The 14448-nt window shown below is 40.1% G+C and overlaps 1 protein-coding gene across 13 annotated transcripts in view; it reads left to right on the top strand.

Annotated features, from left to right (window-relative positions):
* The first annotated feature begins 1452 nt into the window (after nt 1–1452).
* abi2a (abl-interactor 2a) overlaps nt 1453–14448 on the top strand; it is a 163290-nt gene continuing 150294 nt past the window's right edge. For 3 of the 13 annotated variants that reach the window (XM_073046698.1, XM_073046694.1, XM_073046691.1), the window contains exon 1: nt 1455–1632. In XM_073046698.1, the coding sequence (XP_072902799.1) occupies nt 1516–1632 (117 nt within the window). In that variant the 5' untranslated portion in view covers nt 1455–1515. Of the gene's footprint in view, nt 1633–14448 lie in introns of all 13 variants that reach the window. The other 10 variants (XM_073046704.1, XM_073046702.1, XM_073046699.1 and 7 more) reach the window with 6 other exon arrangements.

Genomic DNA, 14448 nt, shown 5'->3' with positions numbered 1-14448 from the left:
ACATGTGATTACTGTACTTATAGTTATGTACAGTTGAAGTCATTTTTTTCATTATTAGTTTTGTGGAAGCCATTGGTTAGATTCATTAGTATTAAGCATACAGAATTGTAAAATCCAGCTTATATGGTTATGTAACTGAAAAGGTTTGGAAAAACAAGTTAACTTATCTTTTGCTGTGTTTATAGTTACTAGTTTATAGTTTTTTCAGTGGAATAAAGTGGTCGCGAGGCTCTGGCAGAGTATGACACATGATGATGATGATAGTTGCTGAGTGCATATATTTGTAAAGATTTGCACAATTTTATTCTGTATGTAAAGATTTGATTAAAATTTGAATACATATGAACACTGTTGTCATGGGTTTGTTACCTAAGGGGAAAGCAGTAGAGTCCACATGTGGGTGTGCACCTTTTAAGAGCTATGTGCGTCATGTGTTAATAACTGGGATACAATGTATAAGCCACAGCTTTTAGTTGGGTGTTGTTCACCGTAAATAAGGGGTGTCCCGTTTATTTTTTTCACTGGACAGCAACATATAAATAAGCTACAGATGTTGCATTTGTTTAAGACTGGTTATGCAGGATGCTGGAGACACCAGGGCAACCTTTGTGGATTCCCATCTCTCACAAGCTTCATTAACTCGATCAGACACAGAGGGGAAGCTTGGATGTGCGATAGTTGCAGGGGGATGTAGTTTGCTGGGGGATACAGGTGACAAGGTTGATTCTGATTGTTTCGTCTATCAACTATTGGAATGATGTTGGTTACTAAGAGTTAATGTATCGGTAATGTTTATTAAAATGTTTGCTGTGAGTATGGCTTACAGATCGCAAAGTTAAAGATGAGTTTATTTTTGGTTAATAATATAAATGTTGACTATAGCAGCGAGCAATTGTTTTTCCTGAATAAGTGATGGTTACTGTGACTATGTTAGTTACTCAAAAGCAAGGCGATTGGTGTGAATGATAGATAAATAAATGGGTAAATGCATGGATGACTGGATTTAGTTATTGGTTCCTAGAATGATTGGTTACTAAACAGTTGTTCTAGAGACTGGTTGCCAGGGTAGAATTGTGATTATCAGGATATGTAGTGACTGCTGTGATGGTAGTTTAGCGTGTGAATGCTGGTTGTTGGAGAGATGCTTGGCTGATGGGTTGAGTGGTTGCTGGGAGGATAGGCTGTGATTGCTGGTGAGATAATTAACACTGGAATTTATGGTTTCTGGAGCGGAGGTGGTAGTTCCTCGCCGAGTAACTGTTACTTGAATCGGCGGCGGTGACTCGGATTTGCGGTACTTGCAGGGTTATCTGGTTACTAGGGTATGTGTGGTTGCTAGGGGAGTAACTTACTCGAGTCAGTGGTGGCAGTTGCTAGGGTGAATGGTGGTTGCTAGGGGGGGTGATGATTTCTGGCTGGTCCCCGTCCGGAAGTGGCGGTAACCCCCAGCTTCCGTTTCCGGTCCCTCCTCTCGGGCTCAGGCTCCCGCATCCAGTGTCGGAAGATGTGGGGAAGATGGCGGAGCTGCAGATGTTGCTGGAGGAGGAGATCCCCGCAGGCCGCCGAGCGCTGCTGGACAGTTACCACAACCTGGATCGGGTGGCCGAGTACTGCGAGAGCAACTATATCCAGGTGAGGAGGGAGGTGGGGGCGGGGCGGGGCCGTTCTAATCGACGGAACCAGACCGCGCCCGCGGGGATTGAGGGGGGCTGGGTCCCGCTCCCGGTCCCACCCGGTGGCACGTCTCCCGTGGTCGGCTCAGATACCTCCTCGACCTCGGGGGGCTGACCCCTCAATTCGAGATGCCTGGGGTCTCATTTGTCCTTTTTCTTACCTCTCTACAGCCCGGTGTCAGGTTTCTAGGGGAAGAGGTTCCCGCTACCCGCTGAATTGGCCTCGGGCCTGAGGGTCAGGCTGCCCCTCAAGGCACCGACCCAACCCGGTCTTCCTCAGCCACACTGTCTTCTGGCATTTGTTCTTGGCCATTAAATCAGTCAGTTGGCTGTGCTGCTTTTATTGGGTCCAAGATCGGGATTATATTCTGTGGAATTTATTTTCCGATGTGTTCAGTTTGTTTTTTTGATAGCTTTACTTAAAAACATCTTCATGATTCTGAGCTTAATGCAAGCTTTTGCACAAATTCCTAGTGATTTTATAATGCTGTTTTTGTGGTTGTGAGGGTAAATGTTCTATTTGGGTAGGGCTTGACTGTTGGTTTAGTTTATGAATTTGTAACTTTCTTATTCACATTTGTGGTTTTCTTCAGTTTTTTTTTGCTTCCCCAAATTCATCTTTCTCTTTCTCCCCACCTTTTGTATTTTGCAAAAAATAACGAGTGAAACATGTGATCAAGAACGTGTGGGGAGAGTGGGAAGCTGCATATCATCAACTTCTAAAGACAGTGACTGAGTAGATGTGATTATCATTCGTGTTGTTGACAGTAGGTGTCATGGCTTGTTGTGCAGAATGCCACTCAAATCCTTACAGGAGAAAGGAGACCTTTATTGAACTAAGTGCAAGTTGCAGTAGAAAAAGGCTGAGAAAGCATCAGGGTTTTCACCTAATTATTGAGAAATTGAACGTAGGCAAAGTGACTTATTTGTAACATTGAGAATTTTGAGGAAGTGTTCATGCAAATCTATAAATCAGAAGAAGTAGGAGTGGGCGACTCAGCCCTTTAAGCCAGCTGCATAATATGACCTCAGTTAATGTCACAGTTGGTTATGCTTTAAGATTGTAGATGAAGTTCAGTTATTGTGATGTATTTAAACAAGTTGCAAACGTCTGTATACAATTATGCCTTCCTGGGAAACGTTTTTAAAGAATTTGATAAATTGTAATGAGATGGAAATTATTGTTACCTTTATAGTTGTCAATATAGTGGTTGTTCCAACAATGTAAGATATCTTAAAATTTATCTTCATAATGCATTTTTTTCAAGTATATACCTTGAAAGGCAGAATTTTTAATTTGCTGATAGTGATATTTTCCTTCTAGCTGAACATTCATGTGGCCTGCTGTTCGAAGGCAGGTGAATAGAGCTGATGTTCAGATCAGCTGTGATTGGCAGAACAGGCTGAAAGAGTTGCATGGTCTTCTTCATGAATGATTCCCTAGATTTATTGTCGGAGCCAAACGTAAATGTATTCACCGGCCTCACTGGGTGATGGATAACTGGGAATACTAGCATATTTTATTCATCCTAAACCAAAGGCATTGATCAAAACTACTCCAACTATTGATAGCCAACTATAATATCAGTTATTGTGTGGTTGAACAAACAGGTATTGTTTGTATTGGACCATCTGGAGAATGCTTATTTCACATTATCTTTGGGACCCTTACTTCAGTCACCCAGAGTAGGATTTATTTAGATTTTAAATGAATATTTGTACAGTGTGATATTGTTGTAGATCCAAAGAAATAGCTGATTTTACATAGTCATTATCTAAAGTGGTAATCAAAAATAAAACTCAAAATAAATAACAGGTAACATTTTTGTGTGTCATCTTAGTTTGTTTTTACTTGGGAATGCAATTTTGGATTTTGTACAGCAAGATAACAGTTTTTGTACTGTGCAGCCACAGGGTCAGTATGATTGTCCAGTGAATTCCTTGGCCAGCTTGGCTTTACTGATGTAAACAGATGGGGTACTGTGCATTATTCACAACATAATAGTGTGTTTTCAGCCTTGAATTACACTCATTCAAATTCTGAAGTACTCAATCTTAAAGTATATATTTTATTGCATACTTATCTTCCTTGCTCTCTGTTAATGCTATGTTAATTGACGCCTGAATCCTTTGCTACAGCAGCCTTCAAATGTATAGCATATAATTTTCTATTCAATTTAATATGGAAAGATGGTAACATTTTGTACAGTAGTGTATCTCTGAACTTTATCATCCTTCAAAGCTGTCAGAAAGTTAAATATTTTTTAGGAACTTAAAATTTTCACCATAAAGTTTGGACTGGGAAACAATGCAGAGTGAAAGATTGTTCCCTCATCTGCTCAGGACTCGTATAATATTGAGTAAAGGCAGAACAAAGCTTCCTCCACATGCTACCATCAAGCACTCACTCACAAATCCAGCCAGTTGCAGAGTAACTGACACTCACAGCATTGACTTTTCAAATATACCTAGAGCAACAATAGGAGGAGTTCCAATGAATGTGACTTATTTCAAATGGGGTCTTTATAATCAAAAATAAGTTTTTATTTTTGTAAAGGACTTCTGTGAAAGTATTTTGACAGTTCTTTGGGTAACCAAGGTGAAGCATCAGAGTGAAGTAAATTATATGAGAGACAGGGAGGGCAGGCAGCCTCATATTCAAGGATAATGTGAACTTAATGCAGACTTAATAAGGATGTGAATTTGCATAAATGCATGGAATAGGATGCATAAACTAGGTTTGTATTTCCTTGAACATAGATAGTTAACAGATGAACTAATTAAAGTGTTGAAGTTAATTAATGAGTTCTGTCAAGAAAAGCTATTTTCTGTGGAGTAGGAGGAAATCTAGAAATGGAGGCATATATTGGAGGTCAAGGGTGATTTAAGGAAATGCTTTCTAAAAGCAAGGGTGGATATGTTTTGCAAACCAAATAACACTATGCTATTCAGTAGTACTTTGGATGATCAAATAGTAAGAAGCAGACATAACAATTTCTGAAAGATGTAATTACAGTAATGATAATGAGAAAATTTATGTTGTCTTAATAAACTGTGAAGATAAACAGTTAAAGACCAATGAAACAGAATTCCTAACGTGTATGTCACAGAATTTTTGTATCTACTCAACTCATTAAGGTTGTTATGAAAGATTTAGTTCTGAGGTGAAAAGTGGGGAAACTGGGGCATGTCTTAATGGAAAAGTATCTTTCATAACCTATGGATTTCCCAACACACTTTGACTAATGTACAGTACTTTAAAATGTCACTTTTATGATGTAGTAAGCAAAGATTGTCAAGTGTAGAGTTTAGGAAAGTAAGAGCTGTTCATGGTCAAGATATCTCAAAGAAAGAGGGTTGATTTTAAGCTGAAGAGATCTGGTTCGGGTGGAGTGGAAATAAAAACTGGCATCTAATAATAATTGAGTCATAGTAATTGATTAACATTAGGCTTTCAAGAAGGAGATCATTTCATTCTGTACTTGAACTGTCATGTCAGGGAGAAAAGGCAGTCCAAAATGAGAACACTTTGACAAAAGATACAAAGATTAAAATGAAGCTGGAAATGGAGATGTGCCGTGCTGAATGTCAAAATTTGTGGTATTGCAGATTTTTATCAGAATGCAGGAAATGCAGCAATGGAGAGATATAAAGACTAAAGAATATAGTAAATGTTTATTATCTGAATTAGAATCGAGAGTTATGGAGTAACAGAGCATGGAAACAGATCCTTCAGCTCAACTCATCCATTCTAGCTGTGGTGCCCACCTAAGCCAGTCCTAATTGCTTGCATTTGTCCCATATCCCTCTAACTTTTCCTGTTCAATATGCTTATCCAAATGTATTTTAAATGTCATTATTGCACCTGACTCAACTACTTTCCCAGGCATTTTGTTCAATATTTGCACTGCCTCAAAATTAATAAGGTAACTTGTAGATTTTGGGCAAAATGGATGCAAAAAATGTATACGTTTTCATGGTGCTAATGTTACTAAGATGTTGAAGTTAGAGAAATTACTAAATAAATAACTGTGATGAGTGATTAACAAGGTAACACTGATTAAATTAAAAGTCAACTTTTACAGATCTTGGCATGTTGAGTGGTAATAACTGGCCTTAATTTTCCAAACCTACATGCACACTTTGCCTGAAGATTGTAGGTTACAAATGTTGCATCCTTTCTCAAAAGTGAAAATGATAAACCCAGCAACTGCAATTCAGCCTCGTGATGGAAACATTGAGATGGATAATCTAGGACAAAATTACTCTAATATCAAGGACTAGTCATTGATAGTAGCCAGAGTATTTTGGTGAACTATTTTTCAAGCTCTGGGGGGGTGGGGGGGTTACGATTATTACTCAGACTGAACAGACATAAAAGGCTTGATTTCTGAGTTTACAGATGAAACAAGGATAATGCTGTACTTGAGACAGTTTTATAATCTGGGAGGTGTTGATGCATTTTGGAAGGAAGAATATAGAAAAGCAGCATGAGCTAAAAGAATATTTTAAAGGATTTGCAGGAGCTGAGATCCTTGGAATTTATATAAATCATTAGAGAGGGTAGGACAAGTGAGAACTTCATGAAGGATTCTCTCCTTGTTACAGTGACAGAAGTGGGAAAGCAAGGAAGTCATGATAAACCTTTGTTAAATCACCTGTTATCCCACATTGGGTGACTTGTCCCCATCTGATTTTTTGAAGGGTGTTGAATTCTTCAAGGTCGTGGAAATGTTAAGCTAGAATGATCCTGGGATTGTCAGATGTTAGTTACAAGGAGATGGGTTTTTTTAAAAAATGCACAAACTTTGTTGTCCTTAGTTGAGAAATGGTTGAGACTTTTGGCAGCGGTGTTTAAAGTGTGTCTGTTTTTGATCAAGCAACTTGAGAAACTAGCAGCAAAGAAATAAATTTCATTCCATTAATTATAATCTGGAATACACCACTTGAAATGATGATGGAAGTAGTGTTAATACGATGAGTGGTTGGTTTGGAGAATACTTGGCTTTATAGAAAGACCAGAAAATCTGGGGTTAGTTAGTCCATTCATAAAGCCAACAAATGGCTTTTTGTGTTGCTTATTTATAACCTTCCCACCAATTTTAACCCCTTCTGTGAGCACTGTTCTTAGGTCAGACTAGACAAATCCTGTATTTGGCCTCCGGCCATTTTTCATACAAATGCTTCCTACTTCATTACTATCCATTAAAGTCCATCATCAGCTGCCAAAACTGTAGAAGTGACATTGACACTAACAAGAAAAATTGTTATACCCACGTTCTTCCAGTACCATGAATAAACTCTTTACAACCTCGATGTTTAGGATTCTTTCAGTCTGGTGCTTGTGAACTGATAACTATCTTAAAGATAGTGAATCATCATGACAAAGTAAAAGATAGTGACATGTTTCCACTAGCCAGTGGGGATTGGGAAAAGGCTCCTTTCAGAATGTTCTTACAATTTGGAATTCTCTTCCAAAATTTTAAAAGTGAATTTGATAGTTTATTGCGAAAGAAAATATGGTTGTGCATGTGGAATAAGCAGACCTGTGAATAGACCAGATGATAGTTTATTTTGAGCCATGCTTATGTAATTTTAAAAATTGAAAATATATTTTATCATGATTTAAAGCTGTTCTAGTGCCTTACAGCCAATCTGAATATTTAAATAAGAGGTGGGCTTGATAATTGTTTATTCCAGGGAGATGGGCTTCAGTGAGCATTTAAACCTTTTATCATTTATGACTTTTCTAATCTGTGTTTGAAAGTGTCTGCATTTCTGCTGATGCATCAGAGCATTGCAGGTATTGAAATTACAAAGCATGCCTGATGCTGACAGTTGATTCACTTCTGTTTGGACTGGGCCCTTCCAGTGCTGATGAATGAATTTTCGTTCCATGATTGGATTACTAAATTAGAGGACGATGAATAGCGCAGATTTAATGTGAGAATTTTAATAGTCACGTGCTCACAAAGGGCAGACTCAGTGACAGGAGTTGGGAGGTTGGAGGTATGATCCCTGATCTGTGCTTAGTTAAGCAAAGTGACAGATTGGATGTTGTGATTGATCTCAGGTATCAGTATGGAACCAGACAAATTCTCTGCACCAGTTTTAACTAATAGTTTCCATCTTTCATAATACCCAGAGGAGTGAAATGATGCACGTTTCACATCTCTATTTTCCCAAAGGTGGGTTTTTGGGTTCTGCTGTTGCTATAAGATAGTTTAGTTATATTTATGCACAAAATGTAGAAGTAAAATAAGAATGTTGGATAGGAGGTGTTGGTGAAAAGCTGGTTTGTATTTTTTAGATAGCCTAGCCTTTTTGCTTTTGATCATCTTCAGAATCAGATTATATAATGTGAAGTTTGTTCTTGCTTTACAATATTTGGCAGAGCAGACATTTCACAACTAGAAATAGATGTGATTGTGTGACACAGGTTAAGTGGTTTAGTAGATGAAACAGCTTTAAGTGGGCATGAAATGTGCTAGCTTTAAACAAATCATACATACAAACTTATAAACACAGGGTTCTGCAGATGCTGGAAATACACAGCAGGTCAGGCAGCTGAGAGAGGAATAAATGTTCGATGTTTGGCGCTGGGACCCTACATCAGGACTGGAAAGGAAGGGGTAGGGAAGGCCAGAATAAGAATGTGGGAGAGGGGAAGATATAAAGCTGGCAGGTATATTTGAAACCAGGTGAAGGGGAAACTGAGTGGGTGGGGTAGGGTCTATCTGCCACAGCTGGTGGGATTTCCTGATGGCCACACATTTCAATTGGACTTCCCACTCGCATTCCTAAATGTCATTTGATGGGCTGTAGATCAGAATCAGGTGTAATATCAGTGGCATATGTGTAATTTGTTTTGTGGCAGCAATACATTGCAATGATAAAAAGCTATAAATTACAATAAGTGATATATAATATGTAAATTACATAAAAAGTAGTGCAAAAAAGAAAAATAGGTAGTGTACATGATTTCATTGTCATATCTGAAGTCTGATGGCAGAGGGGTTCTTTGAGTATGTGTCTTCAGACTCCGGTACTTTGAAGGTAACAATGAGAAGAAGGCATGTCCTGAGTGATGGGGGTCCTTAATGATGGATGCCACTTTCTGAGGCATCACCTTCTGAAGATGTCCTTGATGCAGGGGAGGCTAGTGCCCTTGATGGAGTCTGCTGAGTTTGCAACTTTCCACAGCTTTTTCCGATCCTTGGCCCCTGCTTACCAGATGGTGATACAAAAATGCTCTCCATGGCTCTCCATGGCTTCATGGTACATCTGTAGAAATCTGTGAATGTCTTTGGTTATATGCCATGTCTCCTCAAACTCCTTAAGAAATATAGCTGCTGTCATGCTTTCTTTGTAATTTCATCAACATGTTGGGCCTAGGATAGATCTTAAGAATCTGCTCACCCTTTCCACATCTGATCCCTTGATGAGGACTGGTGTGTGTTCCCTCAACTTCCCTTTCCTGACTCCGCAGTCAATTTCTTGATTTTACGTTGAGTGCAAGGTTGTTGCAATGCCGCTCAGCCAGCTGATCTATCTTACTCCTGTATGCCTCCTCTCTCCATCTGAAATTCTGCTAAAAATAGTTGTGTCATCAGATAATTTATAGATGGTGTTTAAGATGTGCCTAGTCACGTAGTTGTGGGTGTAGAGAGAGTAGAACAGTGGTCATCCTTGAGGTGTGCCGGTGATGATTGTCTGTGTGGAGATGTTATTTTTGATCCACACTGCCAGTATGAGGCCACACACAGGTTGGAGAAGCTTCACCTTGTATTCCATCTGGGTAGCCTTCAACCTGCTAGTATGAATGTCGATTTCTCTAACTCCTTGATAATTTTCCCCCCTGCCCTTTGTCATTTGCCATTCTGGTTCCTTCCCACTCCTCTCCTGCTCCCTTTCTCCCATGGTCCACTGTCCTCTCTTATCATATTCCTTCTGATCTTTATCTCTTGCACCAATTACTTCCATGCTAATCACTTCATTTCCCCTCAACTGGTCTCACCTATCACCTGCCAACTTGTACTCATTCCCCTCCTCCCACCTTTTTCTGGCATCTGCCCCCCCCTTTCCTTTCTAGCCCTGATGAAGTGTCTCGGCCTGAAATGTTGACTCTTTATTCGTCTCCAGAGATACTGTTGGACTTGCTGAGTTCCTCCAGCACTGTGTGAGATGCTCAGATGTACAAAAAGTGTTCAATGTGGATGTGGCATCGAAAGTGGATTAGACCTTAATTATAATTGGGTTGATGTTGGAAAGTGGTCTGGAAGAGAATTTGAAGCAAAAAAAATCTTGATAGACAAAATAAATTTGTAAAATGCAAGCACCACAATTGGCTGCATTTGAATTTTAAGTATTTCAGGTATTGGTGTTATAGACAGACTCTTGCTCTTTCTTAAAGATACCCTCAAAAAACATACCCCTGTGATGGCCATCTGTATAGAGAATATTATTTGTTATGACAAGTTTGAGGTGCCTTGAACATTCTATTTGTTCAAGGCTCCATATAATGAAAGTCGCTGTGCATTTGAGGAGTAAGTTGATAATATACAAGTGACAGTCATGAGTCGCATTAGAAGACAAGCATATGACCAGAAAGCAAGTACGCGTTTGGGGATACCTGGTCTTGTTTAGTTGGAAGATGTCAGAATGGAACGGATTTCAATGGGAGATTGATTGCACTGGAGACAATGAATGGACAAGTAACTATGGCAGAAATGGATGTGAACAGGAGTCTGAGTGTCCTAGAGAGACAATTATAGCTGTAAGAGCTGTTGCCCCAGAAGGATGGAGATGGGTAGGAGGCTCTGAAGTCCAGCTTGGATGCATTCCAGAGCCAATCAGGCTATGAATGGAAATGTAACAACAAATACAGCTGTAAGAAAAAGTTTGTGAACCTTTGCAATTTCCTGTTTTTTTGCATTAATTACTCATAAAATGTGGTCTGCTCTTCATTTAAGTTACAATGATAGACATCACATTGTTTAATCATTCACAGTCCAGGCTGGAAGAAGTATCTGAACCCTTATATTTAGTAACTGGTAGAACCTCCTTTAGCAGCAATAACCTTAACCAAGCATTTCCTTTAGCTGCAGATCAGATTTGCAGATTGGCGAGGAGGGATTCTGGACCATTCCTACATACAAAACTGCTTCAGTTCATCAGTATTTCTAGGATACCTTTTTAAGGTCCATCTCAATCGAGTTAAAGTCTGGACTCTGACTTGGCTATTCCAAAACACAATTTTCTTTTTTCTTTTTAAACCATTCTGTTGATTTACTCTTCCGTTTTGGGTGATTGTCTTGTTGCATCATCCAACTTCTATTAAGGTTCAGATGACGAGCCACTACTCTGACATTCTCCTATAAAATCTCATGATACAATTTTTAATCCATTGTTCCCTCAACGATTGTAAGCTGTCCAGGCCCTGGGGCAGCAAAGTAGCCCTAAACCATGATGCTCCTTCCACCATGCTTCACAGTTGGGATGAGGTTTTGGTGTTGGTGTACAGTGCCCTTTTTCCCTCCAAACATATATTTCTGCTAAAAAGTTCAACTTTTGTCTCATCTGACTACAGAAAATTGCCCCAGAAGTGTTGTGGTCTTTTGCAAACTTGAGACATGCAGTTATGTTTTTTGGAGAGCCTCTGTGGTGTACTTTCATGAACAGAGACTTTAGCAAGTTCTAGTGATTTCTGCAAGTCTTTTGCTGTTACCCTTGGTGTCCTTTTCACCTCCTTCAGTGTTACCTGTTGTGCACTTGGTGTGATCTTTGCAGGATGACCACTCCTTGGGAGAGTAGCAACACTACTGAATTTCCTCCATTTGTAGATAATTTCTCCTACTGTGGACTGATGAACACTCGGATCTTTAGAAAAGCTTTTTTAGTCTTCTAAGGCCCTCTGAAAGTTGTTTTGATTAAGACGTGCACATAAACAGATCTTTCTTGAGAAGAGCAGGCTCTGTCAGTAATGTGACTTAATGTCCTTTTTTATAAGGCAGAGCAATCTACAACCCACACCTCCAGTCTCATCTAATTGATTGGAATACCTGACTCCAAATAGATTTTGTTGAAGACATTACCCCAGAGGTTCACATACTTTTTTTTAAAACTTAGACTGATTATTTAAATAGTGTACTCAGTATTGATGAGAATACAGTTAGTTGTTTGTGTGTTAGTAGTTTAGGCAGATTGTGTTTGTGACTGAGCACATTTTATGAGTAATGCAGAAAACCAGGTAACTGCAAAGGGATCACAAACTTTTTCTTGTGACTGTATATCAGCAAGATTACTGTGGTTATTAAGTAAAGCATAGGCAAGCTGTATTGATCCTGCAGGTTTTACTGACTGTAAACGTTCAATATGTAAAGCAGTTCACTCTCAGAATTGTGTTTTATGATGTGTTCAAAATCAGTCTGTATTTGCTTTTAGGGGGGGTTTGAGTAACTATGGTTAGATACATGCTACCTGCCATTATGAGGCCACATTCAGATTGGAGGAGTGACATCAAATTTCAAGTTCTGAAGATCTATTCTGGGGCCAACATATTGATGCTGTTACAAAGAAGGCACGAAGACAGCTATATTTCATTAGGAGTTTGAGGAGATTTGTTATGTCATGAAAGACACTTGCAGATTATTGCAGCCCAAGGCAGTGATTGAAGGATTGGCACAAAAACTGTGTGAGATATGCCCCTTTCCCCTTCTTGAGAAGGGGAAAGTATGGTGGTCAGTAAATGCATTCCTGTCCATCATGTCTCTCCTAAACCCTTGTTTGTATGTAAAGGGTGATCATAACTCAGGTATTTGTAACTGAATGTCTGTAGGCTTTGTGATTACTCATTCCTGTACTATATTGTTACTTCTGCTTTTCATCTGTTCTGCATTTATGCAGACTGCATTTCTGAGTCAATTTTTTAACCAGTTGGTATGTATTTACCCATTTTTACCTCACCTGTTTTTCATCAGTTATGTTTGTAAGAAATTGCATTTGGGATTTTCTCTGTCAGAAAATGGAGTCAGTACAAAAATATGGAGGAGAATAACATACAACTGGATTTACATTCATGAATTTGGAGTTCAAGGCAGCGTTGATGAATAGTCATTTAGATTTTTTCCACTATTGGGTGACATTATAAGTCCAATGAGTTTGAAGTGAGTGGGAAATGTATAAGCTCTCCAATCCCAGCTCCAGCTGCAAACCTGCCTACTTTCCTGATTCCCCTGGTGTTCCAGACCCAACCCAGCTGGTGTTGGAATCTGGTTTGGAGGTTTGATGTGTACAAGAATTGGCTAAAGCATACTGGGACTTGTGGCGGGTGCTCCCTATCGATAATCAGGAAGAACCTGGTCATCAGGTGTAAGGTGCTCTCAGGGCTGCAGTACTTGGTGCAGGTGTGGCCCACCCCCCCCCCCCCCCCCCACTCCTCCAGCTTTGAAGTCACCCAAGCTGTCGTCAGGTTCATCTGGGAATCCAAGATGGTGCTGGTCAGCCGGGTCACCATTCACAGGTTCCTGGCCAATGGGGGCAAAAACATTCTCAGTGTTGCCCTCATTAAATATGTGGGCACCACGTATCATGATGTGCCAAGGTCCTACCTGTCCCACGTTACGAAGGATGAGTCTGACTCCATTTCTGTGCTGCCACACATTCATGGAAAAGTTCTTTCAGGCCAACACAAGGCCAGCCATCAGACAGTGGTCAACATGGAATGTCCTGCAGACACTGCAGGAGAAGGACGTGGTAGACACAGTGAGGTGGTTCTCTGAGCAGACTATCCAGACTTCATCGTCAAGCCTCACCAACAGGCACCAAAACCTAGCCTGGCTGGTGATGAGAGGGGTCCTCCCAGTTAGATTTTCCTCATATGCCCAGAGCATCATCTCCACAACCCGTTACTCGCGAGATGACTGCAGGAGGGACGAAACAGCAACTCACCTCGTTTGCACACTGTGGGCTTGCACAAAAGGTGTGGAGGAAGATGAAAGGACCTGTGTTGCATTTCATCCTGAGCAGCTGTGTAACAGAGGGCTCTGATCCATGGGCTGTTCCCGGGGATGCATACGGAGACAAACATCAGCTGCTGCTGGCAGATCATCAACTTAGTGAAAGACGCTCTTTGGTCAGCTCAAAACTTATTGGTCTATCAGCGCATCGAGATGTCCGTGGAAGAATGCTGCCAACGGGCACACTCCAGGCTGCAGGATTATGTGCTGAGGGATGCGCTGAAACTTGATGCAGCCTCCGTAAGGGCTTGGTGGGGAAGAACCATGGTTTGGTCTTTTCCTGCTGGAGAGGGAGGGGCTGGTGGGGGGGGAAGCCCCCCTCAATTATGGTAGTGTATACTTAATATGAAGTCCCATATGAGGGGCAGCAGAGTTTAAGCAGTGTGGAAAGTGTTGACAATGTTTGTGAAGAATGTAAAGGTATTGAACAGTTTATTCATGTAAATAGTTCTTATTGTGAATCAAGTTTACTTCAAAAAAAAAACAACTGCACAACTGTAACTGCACATCCTGCTTGCACTCTCTGGACCCCTGGTTTACATTGTGTATGAATGAATGATCCAAATGCCAGACCATATGAACTACTTTATCAGAGTTTTACTATATTCAACTACCTATCCAGTGACATTTGGTGTCATGTCAGAAATTGGATAATTTGTGGATTCCAAAGCATTTAAATATGTTTTTAGCTTTTTTCTGATGCACATTGAAGCTTTTTAGTCATGTACCCTGAGGCATGATTGGTGCTACTCCATAGA

This window comes from Hemitrygon akajei, chromosome 5, assembly GCF_048418815.1.
Source record: "Hemitrygon akajei chromosome 5, sHemAka1.3, whole genome shotgun sequence".
NCBI classification, from domain to species: domain Eukaryota; kingdom Metazoa; phylum Chordata; class Chondrichthyes; order Myliobatiformes; family Dasyatidae; genus Hemitrygon; species Hemitrygon akajei.
Note: the sequence above shows the minus strand (reverse complement) of the source record. Positions and strands in the feature narration are given on the sequence as shown.